Source organism: Syzygium oleosum, unplaced genomic scaffold (assembly GCF_021117445.2).
Source record: "Syzygium oleosum isolate NSW1041296 unplaced genomic scaffold, Sole_v2.1 Sole_v2.12, whole genome shotgun sequence".
NCBI lineage: Eukaryota > Viridiplantae > Streptophyta > Magnoliopsida > Myrtales > Myrtaceae > Syzygium > Syzygium oleosum.
The window spans coordinates 2,012,889-2,033,542 of NW_026607496.1; the positions used below are offsets into that span (position 1 = coordinate 2,012,889).

Consider the following 20,654-nt stretch of genomic DNA (forward strand, 5'->3'; position numbering starts at 1 on the left):
GTTGGATATGTAATTTCTTTGTTACAGAACAAAAATTTTAAGAAAAAGGAAATTGCTCCCTATAATGCTTACAAGCCCTTGAGTTAGACTATCTGCAAATAATGATTACCTCCCTCATCCTTTTATGATAGAATGCTTTGAATTCTGACCATATAAAATTGCAAGTGGACCTCCATATAAAACCGGTTCTAAAACCGGTCCAGGTGGGTCTTCACTTGGAACCGGAAACCGGACCGGTTCTAACCGGTTCCCAAAAAATGGAATCGGTTCCCGGACCTGTTTTTCGGGTGGGCCGGTCCGATTTCCGGATAAACCCTGTCCAGTTGCACACCCCTAATCGACTAGACATTATGAAGTATGGATCATGAAGGAGTTTGCCGTCTGCGAATCGTGGACCAAGTTGTATACGATTGGAGTGTCTATGAGAGAAGCATTGTGTGTTTTCGGCCCCTAGGGTTTGCAGATTCTGGAGAAGTTTTCTTCGTAAGCAGAAGGTATAGGGGTTTACGCTTGAAATCTCCCACTTATTTGCTTCTATACAACGTACGGAGTGAAAAGTTTGAGGCACTTAAAGTCGAAGTCGATTCCTACTGTAGCACTCGACTTGTTACTTGTATAGAGAGTTTGATTTCTCTCTCCTCCACAAACAATGTTGAGCATTAGGTGGTTGGGCAAATTGCTTTTCAGACGAAAGAATACTTGTAGAGAATTATGTTGTTCTATATTAAAGAGACTTCTACTTGTATTATTAAGATCCTCTCTTTCATTTCCATGTACTTTTTCATAATATAGCTCTTAGCATTGTTTTCAATTTATGAATGGATTGCTGTGTAATTAGTCATCTGGTGAATCAATGAACGGGTTGTTGGAATGCAAGTAGATGTCCATATGATGGAGATACGAAACAGGAACGCCGTTTTCATGTCAAGAAATCTCGCACAAAAGAAAACCAGTTTCATAATGCCCATGATGCTTGGGAAAAGATTTTGTTAGAAAGTCCAAATCAAAGGCTAAAGCTGGTAAATGGAGTGAGATCACATGAAATAATGGTGATTGGTTTCATAGAGATTTTGTTCATTGTCAAACGATGTGAGACAATATCTTAACACACTTGAAGTCAATAAAATAATGGTGTACTTGGGAATTTTAGGATATGTAATAGAAATCTCGAGTAATGTTTGTAGGCCTAATGCCAAACCCGATTGAAGGAATGAGCTTGGGCCGAATTTGGGGTATTTTTTTGTCCCTTTTGTTTTGGGTGCTAAAAACTCTATCACGATTTATATTTAATTATGATATCAAAGGCAGAGTATGTAAAAGAATCATTCATTATGATTGTGTTTTGCCCTTGGCAAGGTGCTTGAGGGACACTGTCAAATGTGCCTACTTAAATGTCAATGCATGCTAAAGGAAAAAGGTGACATACATTGTCATGCGAAGAATGTCAATGTTTAAAACATCGAACGGTTGTGAATACAACGCACAAGCTCATCAAGATTACTTAAGGAAAATATCTTTCTTGTCATGTTTTTTCCAGTGATATTGTGCTTCTTTATAAAACATGGAAAAATAGGAATGAGAAGGTAGAACAATGATAGAAACATAGAAACCCTTGTGCTTTCGTTTAAGTAGTTCGAAAATGGAGCACGTAGATTGCAGCTTTAGGATGAAGAAGCTTAAAGGATGAACTCAACACCAAAGAATATGGAATCATGTGCATTCAGATGGGGAAGAGAAACAAATATCAAACAAGTTGGGAAATGTGAAAAGGCGCATATGGAATCATGTGAATTACATATCACCGCGGATGATATGAAATGATGAAAAAGAGCGCATTATATACAAAACTTAAGGAGGAATTGCAATGGCTTTCAATCGACCTCTGACATAGACTTTTAATTACTAGACATGTAGAAGAGTCTCAAGAGTTAAAGCGTGTTTTATCTGTGCTTATTTGTATTCGGGGTGTAAACAGATCAATCCGTTTGTCCACGACTGGGAAACTTGTCTTTTCCAAGTCGATCCTTTAAAGTAGTCAACGTGAATATACATTTTGAACAACACCCCAACTATACCTCTCAAGTCGGGGTGCACCATTATATGGTTCTTTCTTAAGAACCCTAGGCTGACAAGGACATTTTAACAAGACATAATATAACAAATTAACATGGCCAAAGAAGTGCCGGATAGAATAAAAAGGCATCGTTGCATCCAAAGAAATTCACCACTATTTACATTGAAAGCAGAAGAGAATGATGGAGTTCAAAGAGATGCTAAGCACTTGACCAAATGGGCAAGATCCATGGCAAGTTTTCCGGATGACATTCCAATGGAGATCTTCTCAAGGCTTTCCATAAGAACTTTGGGCCGGTTTAGGTGCGTATGTAAATCTTGGAAATCTTTTCTCGCAAAGCCTCCTTTCATCAAAGCTTATCTTGAGAGATCGATCAAATTGCACAAATTTGATCTTCTTAAGTATGACTTGGACAACTTTTCAAGAGTACAGATTCGCTATCCTCCCGAAAACCAACTATCTGATCTCGATATTTCATTTGTCGAAGATGGCGAGAAATTCAAGTTGGTTCATGCAATGGCATCGTTTGTTTATCCACTTTTGATAGTAAGAATCCTCAGCACTCAAAGATCTATCCATGGAACCCAGCGACCGGTCAAAACAAGCACTTCCTCAACCTAGTTTTCATGTGTCAAACTTGGTTGGATACGGATTCAATCCCACAAGTGGTCATCCAGATGATTTTAAAGTAGTCAACGTGAACATATATATTAAAGTAGTCAACGAATCGTGGACCAAGTTGTATACGATCGGAGTGCCTACAAGAAGCATCCTGCGATATTGGCCAGTCGGGTTTGCAAATTCTGGAGAAGTTTTCTTCGTTAAGAGCACATACATGGGTTCACTCTTCGAGTCTCCCAACTATTTGGTTCTATACAACCGAGAAAGTGAGAAGTTTGAGGCATTTGAAGTTGAAGTCGAGTCCTACAATACCACACGACTGGTTACTTGTGTGGAGAGTTTGATTTCTCTCTCATCCACAATTAGGGTTGAGCATTAGGTGGTTGAGAAAATTGCTTTTCAGACTAAAGGAAAAATACGAGAAGAATTAAGAAACACCGAGAGCTTATATTTGCTTATTGTTATCACTCTTGTACTTAGACTTGCGAACTTCTTGACAGAGTTTCTAAATTGTACTCGGGGAGTTTTATTCTCTTGTAAATATAAAGTGGGAGAGCTTTGTGAAATTCTAAGCACCAAGGGGCTCTTAGAGTAACTGTGGTCGCTACCGTGAAGAATTTGCAACTTGAGATCTACTTGATTTAGCAGTGGAATTCAGCCTTCACAGATTATAAGGCAGATAGTGCTTTTGCAGAAAACCATACAAATTTCATTTGTCAACCAATTCACCCATTCCCTCTAATTTACACTGTAAAAAACATATGAGCAAGTCATTTTTTGATGTGTGTGTTAGTTTAGTTCGTGATATACTAAGAATCACATGGACTGTGCACATATATGAGATTAAATCACGATGGAATTTTTAGTTTCGAGGACAAAAGGGAAAAAATCCAGGTGGAAAAATATGATACTAAAGATTCTTGTGCCAAATTCGATTCGAGTTCATTCGTTACGTACGTTACAATCAGGTTGTTAATGGGCCAACAATATTTATCCAAGCCTTCTAATATTAAATTTTTTTTATAAGAACTAATTGGCCGGCGAAGTCGGGACAGCGGTGCGCCCCTTCCACAGACCTTGCCGACCATCTCTCTCCACTCTCTCTTGTCGAGTTTTCCTTCTTTTTTTGTTCGTTTTTTTCTTCTTCTTTTTTGGGCTATTTTCTATTTATTTTTTTTAGGTTTGGCATTGCCACATGTCATTAGAATACATTAAATTCGCATTTTCCATCACTCAAATTGGACATAACTAATGGAGGTATTAATTGTTCAAGATTTAACTGCAGTTCTTAATAGTTTTTAAGACTTGATTGCATTTTTCGTCACTCAAATTGGACATAGCTAATATCACTTCTGTTGTAGTACAACATATATCCCTCCTGTACATTATTAGTCATAAAAGCAAAAGCTAACCAATGGTTAACCTGATTTATGGATGACGAGAAATCAAACTTCTTATGCACATAACCAATTGACTGCAATGGTAGGAATCCACTTTGACTTCAACTACTTCAAACTTGTCTCTACTTACGTGATGTTCTAGTGTAAACTCACACGAATGCTCGCGCAGAAGAAAATTGCTTCGGAATTTCCAAATCCAAGTAGAGAGTTGCGTGGGGAAAAATGACATCACAAGTATCATAATTTTTGTGCAGCTCTCACTTAAGTGCCATAACATATGTAAGGCGCTCAACCGAATGCCATAAGTTTTTTTGTAATCACTTGAGTGCCGTATAATTTGTTAATCGATCACTTAAGTGCCATAACTTTTTAAAAACATTCACCACAAGTGTCATGCCATGTCGAATTTCCGGCACTTGGATGAACCTTTTTTTTTTTATAATGTTATGGCACTTAAGTGATCAATTGAAAGTTGTGACATTCCGAATTTCGACCCATTTTTGAGATTTATAAAATATGTATTTCGTCGGTGCGCTTATAGTTAAATCTCGCTCAGAACTGATCACTCTAGGGTTATTTTTTAAATTAGAGATTTCGCTAGAATCGCACTCGATCGAATTTGGCCGTTATTTAGAGCCCAAACTTTGGTGTCGAATTTCTCGGAGTTTCGTGACGAATTTAATTGGACGGTGTCGATATTATTGTGGCCAGCGTTGATATTACCCAGAATTGATAAAAAGTGAAATTTGGACTGGGTACAGATTTAGACTAGCAGACCTCCATCGTAGTATATTTTATTTAGTGTCTTTTAGCTTTTTTCTTAATTTCGAATTTAGGATTTTCGTGGCCGTTGGATCAAGCTCGCCAGATTGTTTTGTGGCCGTTGAATTGCACTTGAGTATTTTATTTGACTTTCTCTCTCTTTCCTCTGCCACGCCCAACCTGCGCGCACGTCCCCTCCCCCCCGTCTGCATGGCTGTCCACTCCTTCTCTCTCTCTCTTCCTTTTTCTTCTTCTTTCTCTTCTTCTCTTTCTTCTTCTTCTTCCCTTCTTCTTTGTGCCGCGGCTTCTGCTTCCTTCTTCTTGCTGCTCGCTGACCAGACCTGTCCCACCGGAGCCGCCTCCCTCTCGCCGACGAGCCGCTACCACCCCGGCTCCACCCCAACAGAGCCACGCCGCCGTTCGTTGCCCCCCCGACCACCCAGCGCCGCCGGAGCCGCATGCAGGTGCTGCCCCTCGTCGGCCCAGCCGCCGCCCGTCTCCCGCCGTGTGCCACTCCCCCTCCCTCTTGCCCAGTCGCCGCCCACGGCCGACGCCTGCTGCTGACGCTGCTCCACCGCCACCACCCAGCTCCCCCTCAACCACCGCCACCACCCTGCTTCCCCACAGTCGCCTCTCCGTCGCGCCCGTCCATCGTCACCCGTCGCCGCCGCGACCGTCCGCCCAGCCGTGCCGTTCGTCCAGCCGACTCCCCGACCCGGCTGTCCTCCTCCTCTCCTTCGTGCGCGCGCGGCCAAGCACGGTCGGCCACCACCAGCCGCCGCCGCGCTCGCCAGCCGCCGTGTTCGCCGGTCCGACCGCCCGTCTAGGGACGGAGACCGTCGACCGACGCTGCTGCCCTGGCCGTTCGCCGTTGCCCCCCCTCCGTCCTCTCTCCCCTGTTCGGTCCTAGCTGCCCCTTCGCGTGCGGCCGTGCTTGGCTGATTCCCGCCACCGCCGTCCGGTCGTCCGGCCGCCGCCGAGGCCGCCCTTGCTGCCACCGCCCCTGCTTCGGCCCCCTGTCCGCCTCCTCTTCCGTGTAGCAGCCGCTCATCCGTCGCCGCCATGAGCCGCCGCGCGTTCGCCGGAGTTGTGGCTGTGCCGAGGCTGCTGCTGCTGCTGTTCCGGTTCCCCTCGCTACCCTTGCTCGGCTTGTTCTCGCTTAGGCCCGTGGTAAGCGACACCCTAAACCTTATCTGGGACTTTGGGTGTTAATAGACTTGTTTAGAGGTCGTTTGGAGTGGAAATGTGGCTGATTAGGGGCTGTTCGGGGTTGATTTGGTGGCCGTTTAGTGCGGTTTGGTGACGGAATTATTGGCTGGTTCGGGGCGAATGAATGGGTCGGAATGTGGGCTGAAACGAGGTGATTTATGATCGGTTTTGTGGCTGATTTTGGAGTTGATCAATGCTGGAAGTTGTGTCGCGGATAATGATTGTTCGTGTGTGATTTAATGTTCGTTTGATGGTAGTTCGTGTCGATGATTCGTGATGGGGATAACGCGCATTATGTGAGCTGTGACTTAGTGCGATTGTATGAAGGGCCGTTGATGCTAGAATATCGATTTAGTGTGTGATTGTCCCGTGTGGTCTAATGTTTGAATTGTGTTCATATATGGTGAATTAATAGTGGGTTGTCACTGTCGAATGTGATCAAGGTCGGGTTAGTGATTCATGACTTGAATTGGTGGAATTGTGGTTGTCTTGGTGCGCATGAGTGGCGAATGGTATTGTGGTTGATCGAATATCCTTGGGCGATGTTCGAATATGTGAAAGACGCGGTAATTGATTGAATAATGTGGCGTATGCGCTTGTCTGAATGGCTTGAGGCGTGTTTACGCGGGTCAGTGGAAGGAAAGTTGGGCATGAGGCATGTTTACGCGGGTCATTGGAAAGAAAGTTGAGCCTAAGGCGTGTTGACGCGGGCTGTGAGAAAGGGGCCTGAGGCGTGTTGACGCAGGCTGTGAGAATGGGCCTGAGGCGTGTTGACGCAGGCTGTGAGAAAGGACCTGAGGCGTGTTTACGCGGGTCGTGGATAGTTGGATGGATGCGCATGTGTAATGTATTTGGTCAAAGTGAATGAATGCACGTGTATATGGCGCTCAAGCGATTGTAATATATTGTATTTTAGCAATTTGACTAATATGCAGAGTTGATGCATGATTAGAAGCGAGGTAAGTATGTTTATGTGATTTCTAATTTGTCGATGGTTAGATTACATGTTGAGACTTGTCTGGGTACGCATTGGCCTAGGTGGGGTTTAGGTTGTCTGCTTATTGAGATTTATCTCATTCCCTTTGTTAAATATTTTCAGGCTTGGAGTGACGAATAGTCGTCACGCGCGGTTTGGAGACCGGGGAGTGGTTTTGGACATTGATGCTTTACCCCTTTTTGGATGCCCTTTTTAATAGTGAAGTTAGGCTACCCAACCACCACCCTTTTGATGAACGTGGTTCGATGTTAGTAGCCTGGTGTAAGGTGATGTAAATGTGAAGGTTGTAAGTTATATTAAATGTATTCTTGTTTTGAGTACGTACCTTTCGGCTACCCCTTCTTGAATGTTTCTTGCCTGGGTTGTTTAAATTTCGCTTCCGCTTGCATACGACTTTAGGTGTTTCGTTTGGGTCGGCGACGCGTCCCGGGACGTCGTGTTCAATACGACCGTCGAAGGGGTGTCGCGAGCCCGTTGGGGTTCGGGGCGTGACATGAAAGTTCTGATATTCAAGTGAATGTTTTTTTTATAAGTTTTAGCACTCAAGTAATAAAAAAAAATTATGGCATTCAAGTGAGCGTCGTACGAAAGTTAGAGCATTTATAGTGTCCTTACCCCATTATCGTGTAATGCTTCTGGAATACACTTGGATTAGTGTACAACTTGGTGCATCATTCAACGATACCAAACTCTTTCATGACCCATACTTCATAATATTTGGATGATGAGTTATGTGCTGTTAGAGACAAACATCCATGATTTACATACTCCTGAATTGTATCGAAGGTCTCGCCGGGAGTACTAATAAAATCTTCATTAGAATGTCAACTGGCAAGCTTGCCATTGTTGTCGCACAGTTTTTTCAGGTGCTAGGCAAAATCTCTTTAAGACTTCACGAGTTGCATATGATTTACATGTAAATGGCAGTCGATTTCTTTGGATGTGCCGATGCCTTGGGACTTTACGAAGATTTCTTTTTGCCTTGCTGCTTTGTACAATTTATCGAAAGCTCTTTGTCGAGTCAGCTCACCAAGAAAGAACAAGAACAAGACTGAGGGATGCATGATGTGTTTACTGTGAATTAGTGAATGCAATCAATCTGCTAATGCACGAAGATATACATTACATTCAGGAACACACAGAAAGATTAGGGAAAGAAATTCATTTACTTGGGATTGCACTCATAATACTCTAAACTAACACAGCAATCAAGTCATGAATTCGAAACCCGATTAAGAGCTACATTATGAAAAGTAAATGGAAATAAAAGAGAGAATCTTATTGATACAAACGGAAGTCTCCTCAATAAATCGCAAGCAATTTTCGCAACCAACTAATGCTCAACATTGTTTGTGGACGAGAGAGAAATCAAACTCTCTATACAAGGAACCAATCGAGTGCCATAGCAAGAATGGACTTCGACTCCAAATTCCTCAAACTCTTCACTCCCCACGTTGTATAGAACATAAGAAATGGCACATTAGTGTTGTTCACCTTTCAAAGATATCTTTACGAAGAAAACTTCTCCAGAATTTGCAATCCCCACTGGCATATAACTCAAAATGTTCGTCTCAGACGCTCTAATCTTATGCAACTTGGTCCACGATTCGGGGACACCAAACTCTTTCATGATCCATACTTCGTAATGTTCGGCTGATGAGTTAATTGTTGTTAGAGACAAGCATCCATCCAGTAAATTGATATGTTTCTCTTCAGGAGGCAGTATATCTGGAAGTGCTATTCTATGGAAAACATCTTTAACAACGTCAAATAGGATCAACAATGTGACAAATTCATGGTTGAGGTAAAAAATAGGGCACCAACAGAAGAAATTCTTAAAGATAACTTGATTGCCTAAGTGGTGGCTAAGTGATGGAGTGAAAATGTTGCCAACTTGTTTCCAACAATTTCTTCTAAAATCATACACCTCCACGTGGGAGGTGTAGTTTAGATGTTCTTCAAAATGTATATTCACGTTGACCACTTTAAAGTCATCTGGATGACCACTTGAGGGATCAAACCCGAATCCAACCAACTTTGACACATGCAAGTTGGGTTGAGGAAGGGCTCTGTTTTCACCAGTTGATGGGTTCCATAGAAAGATCTTTGAGTGGTGAGGGTTCTTGTGGTCAAAAGTGGACAAACAAATGATTCCGTTGCATGAACCAACTAATTCGAATTGTTGGCCATCTCCGACAAATGAATTATCGAGATCCGATAATTCACTTTTGGGAGAATAGCGGATCTGTATTCTCAAAAAGTCGTTGAAGTCGTACTTAAGAAGATCAAATTTGTGCAATCTTATCGATCTCTCAAGATAAGCTTTGATGAAAAAGGGGCCAGTGAGAAAAGAATTCCAAGATTTACATACACACCTAAATTGAACCAAAGGTTTTGCAGAGAGTCACAAGAAGATCTCCATTAGAATGTTGACCGGAAAACTTGCCATTGATCTTACACACTCGTTCAAGTGCTTACTTGAGAGAAACTCTCATAAATTATCAACTTACAATTTTGCATCTTACAATTGAGAAGCACCTCTTATTTATAGAGGGACTAGGACACTTAACTAAGAAACATCAAACTAGAAATGTTAAAATAAGAAATCTTAAACTAGGAAAGATCAAAATAGGAAACCTTAAACAAGGAAATATGTCTAACCAAAAAAATAAACTAGGAAATATAAAACTAGGAAACATCTAATTAGGAAACATTAAACTAGGAAACCTAATCAAATTAGGAACCTACTCAAAAGAGGAAACCAACTTGATATAGGAAACCTTTGAATTAGCTGAATGAGTCATTATTCTTCAATCTTGTTGAATCTCCATCTTGGATGCATTCTTCTTATTAGAACTTGATGCACTCGCATCATTTACGCTAGGTTGATGGAGATTTGACCTCAAATTTGATTGGGCTTCAGCTTCAAGATAGAGAAAGGTCTCCATCATGGAAAATGTTGGGGCTAACAATACAACATAGAGTGGGGGCGAATGTGTTGAATGAAAACTATAAGCAAACTTTTGTGGAATACAAGTTAAACTTCACCAGCACCAGAACTAGTTTAACGTAATAAGTAGTGCTGATGATGACCATCGAAATCAGGAGTGCTGATAATACAGAGATAGAAAAGATGCTACACTGAGATTTATAATGGTTCGGCTTTATCCTCAAGCCAACGTCCACTCTTCACACTAATAGTTACAACAAGGCTGAAATCTATTAATAATCAGCACTACAAGTTTAAACTGCCAAGTGTTATTCCTTTCACATGATAGATCACACTATTAAGAGACAACCATTATTCTTACACTTGTACACTTGACTCTACTATGATTACAACTCAGTATCACCTCAAAGATATATAAACAATAACACAGTCACTATCAATAAAAGCAAAGCAAAGAAGAAGACTCAAGAGCTACAAACTTGGTTTGTTCGTTTCCACCCAACCCCACTATGTCTCATGGACTATATATATATATCCAACCTTAAATGACCGTTTGCAACTCAACTCCATGAAGTAGCTGTTGGTTCTACTGTTGCCAACAACAGAACGACTCTCTGTTGCTCACCAGCGTTAGAACGGCTCTCTCTGACATAATAGTTTCCCAAACCAGTCAGACTACTCTTGTCAAAGTCTGTCTTCTGTCAGAATTGTCATAATTACTTCGATTCATCTCCAACACTCTTGATACGAATTCCAAGCCTTTGTAATGACTACTTTCATTTTGATCAACGTTCCAATTGGATGAGTAGATGACCAGTACCTTCTAGGACTTGATATCAGCACAATCCCCTGCCAATAATCAAGACTGTTGATTATCATCAATTTGTTGATGTTGTTCACTGTCGAACTTGTGTGAAATGACTTCCTATCAATCATCGAGTGATCTCCTTGGCTTCATCAGCTTCCAAAGACTTCCAAGGACATCAGATCCCCCCCCTCCTCCCGATTCCTCGTCTTCAATAATTGACTGAGTCAGGATCCAAAGACCTTCAAGGACATCAGCACCACCGCTGATTCCTCGTCTTCACTACACTCACCAAGATCATTGGCACTTTCATAGTCTTCCCACCTCATCTAATAAAGAACTGTTCAAGTCAACAATCTGTTGTCCCAATAATGATCCACTGCTCGTCTATCTTATGGTCTTTCAAAGTATATTGACAATTATGACTCTACCAAGCGTTCACCTGCATAAGTGCAATCTTTCCAAACTTCAACAAATATTATTGTTCTAGACTTGTTCATCATCATCAATGTCCATTCAACTAGTCTTCCCACCTCATCTAATAAAGAACTGTTCAAGTCAACAATCTGTTGTCCCGATAATGATCCACTGCTCGTCTATCTTATGGTCTTTCAAAGTATATTGACGATTATGACTCTACCAAGCGTTCACCCGCATAAGTGCAGTCTTTCCAAACTTCAACAAATATTATTGTTCTAGACTTGTTCATCATCATCAATGTCCATTCAACTATTCACCATCACCAAGGTCCATCCAACTGTTTACCTTATCTTGGTCCTTCCAAGCCATCACGAACATCCCCGTTCTTCTCGGCTTGTTCTCCCTCGATCAAGGTCCTTCCAGCTTGTTTACCTTTGTAGAGATTCTTTTAATTTGTAGATTTCTCGACGCCCAATACTTTGTTCACCTCAGATATCGATGGTGATCCTTCTATATCGATAGAGCATTTCCGATTGTGACTAAACACTCAGAATCACACCTGACGGTATATCATCTACATAGCGGCTTGTGTATATATCACCTAGTATTAAACCAATACACGCATTAGTCGCATTTATTTTTCCTTGTCATCATCAAAATAGCATAGGGGATTTTTTAAACAGAAATTAGTTGAGACATAATAATCACCTCTTCTTAAAAGGATCTCTCAACTCCAATGAGTTTCTCAAACGGCCTTTCCAACGAATTAGATAATACATCAATGTCATTCGATAAAAATTTTCAAGGCATGTAGAAATGTTGAAAATGTGGCAAACATACTTCGACCAATGACAAGCACTTCCACTAAGATTGCATAAGCACTTCCACTAAGATTGCATAGGTTCTTGAATCAAGAATTTTGAAACTTGGTTCACTCGACAAAAGTTGTGACGACTCTCTATAACACTTGATTCACTAGAAAGTATTGTTTGTGTGTGTGTGTGAGGCAGCGTGGATTGACGGGATCCACATCATTTTAAGAGTTGGAGTGACTAAGTATCTATAAGTGTCTAAGTCAGAATGAGTAAGCACCATGTGATTATAGTTCGTGATATACTAAATATCACATGGAGTATGCACATATATGAGTTTAAATCGTGATGAATTCTTCGTTTCGAGAATAGAAGGGAAAAAAATCTAGGTGGAAAAGATGATACTAATGGTTCTAGTGCCAAATTCGATTCGAGCTCATTCGTTATGTATGTTAAATCAGGTTGTTATTGGGCCAACAATATTTATCCAAGCCTTCTAAAATTAAATTTTCTTCACAAGAACTAATTGGCCGGTGAAGTCGGGACAGCGGTGCGCCCCTTCCACAGCCCCTGCCGACCAATCTCTCTCCGCTCTCTCGTGTCAAGTTTTCTTTTATTTTTTGTTGTTTTTTTTATTTTCTTTTTTTGGTCTATTTTCTTTTTTTTTTTTAAGTTTGGCATTGCCACATATCAGTAAAATACATTAAATTTGCATTTTTCGTTACTCAAATCGAACATAGCCAACTGAGGTATTAATTGCTCAAGATTTGACTACACTTTTTATTAGTTTTTAGGACTCAATTGCACTTTTGCTATTAATATAAAGAATCGAATCTTTAACTATACAATGTCTCTTTTGTTATAGTATTAGTACAACATATATTTCTCCAGCACATTGTTAGTCTTAAAAACTGAAGCTACCCATTACCCAATGCTTAACCTGAGATTTATGGATGACTGCAATGGTAGGAATCTACTTTAACCTCAACTACTTCAAACTCGTCTCTCCTTACGTAATGTTCAAGTGTAAACTCACACGAATGCTCCTGCAGAAGAAAATATCCTCGGAATTCGCAAATCCAAGTAGAGAGTTGCGTGCAATGCTTCTAGAATACACTCGGATCGTGTACAACTTGGTCCATCATTCCACGAAACCGAAGTCTTTCCTGACTCATACTTCATAATATTTGGATGATGAGTTCTATGCTGTTAGAGACAAAATATCCATGATTTACGTGCACACCTGGCGAGCTTGCCATTGTTGTCGCACAGTTTTTTCAGGTGCTCAGCAAATCTCTTAAGACTTCACAAGTTGCTTATGATTTCTATGTAAATGGGGGTCCAACTTCTTTGGATAGGATGATGCCTTTGGACTATAGGAAAACTTCTTTTGCCTTGCTGCTACGTAAAATCTATCAAAAGTTCTTTGTTGAGTCAGCTTACCGAGAAAGAACAATACCGTAGGATGCACGACATGATTACTGTGACCAGCATTGGGCTTTCAGCGTCGAATGCTAAAACTAATATTTTTCTTCCCAAACCATCCTCACCAATTCTTTCATTTTATGGTTTTGCACCTAGTTGTGACTGTTCATATTCTTTGTACGAAAGCGGCCGACGAGGCTAGATCGGGCCGGCGAAGGGTCGGCAAGAGGCCAACTAGGTCGCGTGACACAGGCGACCATTGCCTTTTCATGGGTCGTGTGATAGTCATCAGTGGCCTTAACCCTTCGTCAGAGCCGACAAAGGGTTTGAATTTTTTAATAAAAAAGAAAAAATATTTTTAAAAGCTATTTGCAATAAAAAAATTTGCCAAACACTATTTAGGCCAAAGTAACTTTATAAATGATTTTTTACCAAACGCAATTTGCATTTCTTCAAAGCACTTTTGGCCAAAGGCATTTGCATTTTCCCAAGAAGCTGAACCAAACGCACACAATTGTCTTACTCACTAACAACCACTTCGTGCATCTTGGATTCGAGGAGAGAGAGTGGAGTGAGCAAAGCTAGGGTTTTTGTGTGGAAGGCAGACGACGCCAGAGCCGATCCCGCCATTCCGTCCACCAAAGCTCCCGATGCATCTCGGATGATGCAAGCGAAGGAACCCATGGTTGATCCTTCAACATAAGAGCCATCGAAGTTTGACTTTAAAAATCGTCCCTTTGGGGGAATTGATCTACGAGGTGAGTCGACTATTTCTGAATTTTGCTTTGGTTGTTCAAAATTCCATTTGCCCCAATTTCTGAGCATGTATTGTGCTGATTCTACAAGATTTACTGGATTGGGGTATTGGAGCCGAAATATAAAAACGTTCCTCGCCTTCCAGATGCACCACAATAAACTAGCCACAGTCTCCAATGATGTGAGGTTTTCTATTTTTCCTTTAAATGTGAGTAACCATTCTTCGATTTGCGACAATCATCTCCTTGAAATCTCAATCTGTAGTGCAGAATTTGCCTAGATCAGCGAAGTCCATGGACAAAGCAGGAACAAATGCTCGATTGTCTCGGCCTCTCGGTTACACGGGGGGCATGTATCATCAGGTAATATATTTCTTCTATGCATATTAGCTCTGGTAGGGAAAGCATTTTGACATAAACTCCATGTAAAGATTGTGATGTGGGGGCGGGTTTTCATTTGCCAAATTCTATATCATAACTCACAGGGTGGTTGAAATGACGATCATTGAGCTCTTATGTTTTGGATATTAGCACTTCTATGTTATAAGCACTTTTAACTGTGTATGGTCCAGATTGAGTTCCTGTCCACACGATTCTGTCTCGTGCATTTTGGGTCTTCAGGGGAATTGTTAGTATTTCTCTAACTAATTGTTAGAGAAAAGTCTACTCATTCCATCTATCCTCGTTGATAATCAACTCAGCAACACGGTAGGTTCTCCGTAATTTGCTGGTCCCCCAGTAACTCCTCTCTTGAGCCATTTGTCTTCTCGTATATTGATATTTTCACCATTACCCACTAGTGATACTCTCCCATTTTCAAATCTTCCCAATAGCATTGATAAAATTGACCATTCAATCCATCCTGGCCTGATGCTTTCAAAGCTCCCATTTGAAACACTGCCCTTTTCACTTCCTTTATTGTAATTTTTTTAGTTAGCTTCTGATTCATCTCATCCGTAACAAGGACAGGGCATTTTTGTAGCACTAGATCAAAGTTCCGAGTACCTACAGTGCTATAAAGTTCTCGGAAATATTCTACCGTCATCTCCTTTAGCTCTCTAGGTTCCCGATTCCATCTTTCTTCCGCAATTTTCTAGGGTTAAATTATATTTCTCTGCCTCCTTTGTATGGTTGTAGCATAAAAGAAGTTAGTGTTTTTATCGCCCAATTTCATCCAATTAATCTTTAAATGCAAGCCTCAATACATTTCCTCGTCTCCAATATTACTCAATTCGATCAGTAAGTAATTGTATTTTTTTCTCTCTCAAAACGAAAGTCTTGTGCATTTAACAAAAACTGAAGCTCCTCTTTCAACTCTATAATTTTCTTTATGTTATTAGGAAAGTTCTTCTTACTCCACTTAGCCAGCTCTAAAGTTGTAACTTTCATCTTTTTTGCTAAATTCAAAGCTTCAATGGTAGGGGATTTCCATACCTGCTTAATTGTCTTTCCACACCCTTCGTTTTTTGGCCAATATACTTCAAATTTGAACAACTTAGCTTTTTTACTTGCTCGGCTGAGATTGATAATAAGAGGGGACAGTGGTTTGAACCAATGGCTGGTAAAGCGATGGCGTCAGCTTCAGCACGCATGATTCTCCACTCGGTGTTACATGTTACCCAGTCTAGTCTCTTTTTAACAAACTCCTCACCTTCACGATTATTTGCCCAAGTAAACGCACACCCCTTACTTTCCAAATCCATTAAATCACAAGCATTTAAGAAGTCTTGAAAAGCTTTTAACCTATATTGCTCAGCTCTTCTTTTCCCTTCATTCTCCCAATGATAAAGTATTTCGTTAAAATGACCCAAGCATACTCAAGGGAGAACTTCATGTGAGTTTAGAAGTTGAATCCTCTACATAACACTGATCGATCATGGAATGTTGCCGGAGCATGGATAAAGGTTAACCTACTTTTGTCCCCTCTCACAGTATCTTCATAAATGACATCCACAAACTCATCCGCAGCCGAGTCCACCATTCCAAAAAGAGAGCCACCTCTCCCCCCACCCCACCCCCCCTCTCTTCCCTTTTCAATCCCCTCGGATTCACCACAAAGCTGTGATGAAAGTTCAGCCTTTGCCTTGTTCTTTGGACAGCTACTTCTTGATTTTTTGTTTCCATTAAGAACATCAAATTGGACCTTTACTGAGCATAATGGCTCTCAAAGCCTAAATTGTCAAGGGTGAGCCCAACTCCTGACAGTCCTAGCAAATAAGCTTCATTTGCTCCCCAGTTTATTCGGGCTAGCCACCAAAGCCCATTTTCCAGCAGGTGCTGCCTTCTGAGTAGGTGTATCCATCAATTGTTCCTCTTCGAGCATATTTTGAGGGTTTGAATGCTGATCATAAGGATAAAATCTTTTCCCTTTCTTGGATGTTTTCCTTTGCTTTCTCTGCAATTTTTCCTCGACTAATTGTGTTAGAGGAAGCTCCATTGGCAAAGTAAGTGCCAAATATTGGGAAGGGAATTCATTTGAACTCGGTTCAGCCCCTTTAGCACAAAATCTATATCAATAAATTTTCTCTGACCTCTTTCTTCTTGTGAAGAGCTGTGATGGCCCTAGGAGCTGCTTGATTCGTTCACAACTAGAGTAAATTGTTCTTGCTGAATTTCTAGCACCATTTCGTCCTGCTCTTCCTCCCCACTAATTTCTCCATAGAAGGCCTCCCAGAAAGGGCTATGTGTATTTGCTTCAGCTTTTAACCACGAGCCATAAAGCACCTTATCATTTGTGGAAATAAATGATTCATCATAAGGCACCTATTCACAGTTTTGCGCATAATGGCCAATTCTCCCGCACGAGAAATAGAAGTGCAGGAGTCACTCGTATCTAAAATCCAGCCAGTGTTCCTTTCCTTGAAAACTAGGAATTTTCCAGATACTATAGGATTTGACAACTCCAAAGTTACCCTAACTCTTCCTACTACAATAGAGGCAAAACCTTTAGTTTCGAGTGTAACCTCCCAGACAACACCCGCATGTTTAGCAATTTTTTTAATAGCTTCTTCGGACCTTCCTTCTATAGGTAAGTGGTATATTTGCATCCAAAAAGCACAAGAGTTAAATGCAATACAATGGGGAGGGGTGCTCGGCTCCCAAGGCTTGAGAACCAGGACATGACTGGAAAATGACCATGGCCCTGACTTGAGAATCCTGTCTTTTTCTTCTGACGAGGTAAACTCAAAGGAAAACAACCCAAGTTGTAGGTGTTTGTAGACTAAATTTGCTTATTTCCATGCTTTAACCATTATAGATTGGAAAGCTTGGAAGTTCATGTTGGGATTCCCGTGAAGATGGCCAAATAAGGTACGTTCGCATTCATCTAGTTTCTCCTCTGAAACGACCTCATCCAGTCCAGATGTCTTTCTTTCCGGCCACAAATGTCCTAATCTTCTACAAAGAGCAGCTATACGTCTAGCAGCCTCATTTTCAGTACCCATTATGTCTTACTAACCTCGTATTTTCTGTAGAATACACCAAGAAGGTGCCGAATACTAACCGCCAAAAGAGTCTATCTCGGCATGCCACAGTATGAGAGCTATAGTCGTCCGGGACTTTTTCAAATGACTTCTCAACAGATTCAATTGGAGGGGAATGTAAATGCCCTGATTTGCATTTTGTAGTGAAGGCCGTAAAAGGTTGTTCAGACTGCTCGTAACTGGTAATGGGATAAGATGTAACTTAGGGTTAGGGTGAATGATGGGCGGGAGGAAAGGATTGATTACCCAAAGGGAAAGGGCAAAACAATTGCATCAACATTGTTAACTGGTAATGCTACGGTTTAGTTAGGGTTTCAAGCAAAGGGGAAGCTACCATGGAGGTAGGGAAAAGCTCTATAAAACGAGAGAGAACTCCGTCGGTCAAATGAAATGTGAAAATCTATAAGAATTCTTCAGCTAGCAGGGAACAATTTGACATTTCCATATAGAATCATCCTAGAACATTAAATGTTTCACCTAATGAGAGTCTTTCAATACTGACTAGGCGATAATATCACTAACAAAAGAGATGGTTAGTTTTTTAAGTTAAAAGATGGTTAGTTTGAGTCTCGATATTCACGACGAAACGCTTTAGCATTTGCCTTTAGCGATACTCACTCTTGGTGCAAGCTCTACTTGCCCTCTATTTGATCTGTTCAATCCAATGTCATTTAACACTAATAAACTGAAGATAGAGTCAGCAATCCTTTTTGCGTTGCGACCTATCAACATCACATCCACGTCTTCGTTGATCTTAGGCTCAACCCCGTGTCGAGACTCCGCTTTATGGACGGAAAGAGAACTTCGAGAGGATCAATGAATATCGCAATTATAGGTATACGGTGTGGCGACGATAAGAAGGAAAAAGTGCGATTGTCAATGATCAGTTCTAAGTTTTACACGTGTAGAGCACATATTTTCCAAGTTTCTACATCGTCACTTTGATAATTTCATATGTTAGAGAAATGAAGAGAAAAATTGAACATTGTTAGATTTCTTGATATTTATCTTTACACCATGTATTAGTAAAATCAATCACAACCCTGTTGATGGCATAATTATTTGCTATTTACATCGCATGCACATTCACTTACATTCCTATAAGCACCTACGAAACTCCCCTAATTAATTGGCAATGATGCTACCGTTCTCCAATTGTCCATAATTCGCCAAACAACAAATTACGCAACGATCCGTTTGTGAATTTGAAACTATAGAAGAGCTATAGGAAAGCATGTGGAAATGAAGAGAGAATTTTCATCGTACAGATCGAAGTCTCTTCGGTATGGCAGAGTACATTTCTCCATCTTATACAATTTGGTCCATGAATCATTGACGCCGAACTCTTTCATAACCCCTATTTCTAGCAAGCTAATGTGTTTCGGTCCTCAAGCCATTGTATCTGGTGGTGCCATTTTCAGGAAAACATCTTCGACTACATCAAATAGGATCAACAATGCGACAGTTTCGCGATCTACGAGAAAACGAGGGCACCAACAGATGAAATCCTCGACCGTGGCTAAATAAACAATTCCATTGCATGAACCAATTAAACAAACCTTCCTGTGGTCTTGGACAAATGAAGTATTGACATTAGATAGTTCGCTTTCAAAAGAATACTGCGTCTGCACTCTCAAAAGGTTGTTCGTGCCGTACTTTAACAAAGATCGAATTTTCGCAGTTCGGTTCGTCTCTCAAGATAAGCTCTGATAAAAGAGATGCTGGTAAGAAGAATATTTCAAAATTTATATACACACCTGAATCGAACCAAAGGCCTTGCAGGGGAGGGACCCTCAATAAGATCTCCACAAGAAGGTCAACCGGAAAGCTCTCCATTATTTTTGTAGACCCATTTTTCTTTTTTCTTTTTTTTGGTAGAAATTTTTGTAGACTTCTTCAAGTAGCAGATATATATAGACTCCACAATTGTTTCTGATTTCAATGTAGATGACGATGCATTTATATTGGGCGTAACGATGCCTTTTGCCTTATCTAGAAGACATCTTTTTGGGCCCTACCCAAGTGTTATATTTTAATAAAAGGTCTTTGTCACATTATTGCAATCAATTTATGGTTACTGAAGAAAAATAATATGATGGGATTCGTGTAGCGCTTTATCTTGAGCCCGTCAATGCAACCCGCATACCCTATTATCCCAATTTGAATTTGAATGTTAGCTAAATTATTTTTCGTTAGTCATGTACCGTGCACGTGAATAAAGTTTAATTAGTTATTAATTCTTGTATTAAGCATACTTTTGCCCTCGGTTGGAAAAACAACACCAAAATACAGCAAAGGGCATAAACGTCAAAAGAAAAGAGATTTGAAATAGTTGCTAAAAGGATGAGCGGGATGCAAATAAACATGAAAACGGCAAATTAATTAGGGTTGACAATTTTTTTACGGGACCCTTTACAAGATACTTCATTAAGGACGTTCAAAATCGAGGATAACCGTGTGTAATCATATTTTAGCAAAAAAAAAAAACTAAATGTAATCATAAATACGCATCTATGATCATTTTCAATCCGACACGCTTTGACACATTTAATTAAATGCACCAACCTGTCTATATACAAATAATATAAGCGTCTTTGTCGATATGGTCATTTTCAATCCATTTATGATACGCTATGATATGTTTAATTAAATAGATCAACTTTTTATACGTATCAAAATTAGTCACGTCGCGCTTTATCTGACTGTGAAGAAATATCGAATCGATGCTTAATCACATTAGATGGAGAGGCCCTCTCAATCAATCAAACGTTTTATTTGACCTTACCATGCTAGGATACTTACATTGTGTTCCAACAACTTGGAAAAGAAAAAAATAATAACAATAATAATGGTATGCTAGTGACGCTGATTTGACACAAAGAAAATAGCTCATCCACCAACCAGAATTATCGAGTGATTCATGCATTCCACTTGAGCGGATA

General features: G+C 40.5%; 1 protein-coding gene, 1 long non-coding RNA gene and 1 pseudogene across 2 annotated transcripts; 1 reads left to right on the forward strand and 2 right to left on the reverse strand.

The window, feature by feature from the left end:
- Positions 1-5,237: 5,237 nt before the first annotated feature.
- On the reverse strand, positions 5,238-5,921 carry LOC130139510 (uncharacterized). Its single transcript, XM_056316654.1, has one exon. It carries the CDS (start codon positions 5,919-5,921, stop codon positions 5,238-5,240), a length of 684 nt encoding a protein of 227 aa, XP_056172629.1.
- Positions 5,922-8,365: 2,444 nt separating this feature from the next.
- On the reverse strand, positions 8,366-9,512 carry LOC130139511 (F-box protein CPR1-like; annotated as a pseudogene).
- Positions 9,513-17,268: 7,756 nt separating this feature from the next.
- LOC130139422 (uncharacterized) lies at positions 17,269-17,940 on the forward strand. Its single transcript, XR_008817624.1, has 3 exons — positions 17,269-17,407; positions 17,487-17,539; positions 17,704-17,940. It is a non-coding gene; the product is annotated as an uncharacterized LOC130139422 (long non-coding RNA).
- The last annotated feature ends 2,714 nt before the right edge of the window (positions 17,941-20,654 follow it).

Coding starts and splice junctions, on each gene's coding strand:
- LOC130139510 (XM_056316654.1), bottom strand. CDS start 5,921: ATGGCGGCGACGGATGAGCGGCTGCTACACGGAAGAGGAGGCGGACAG.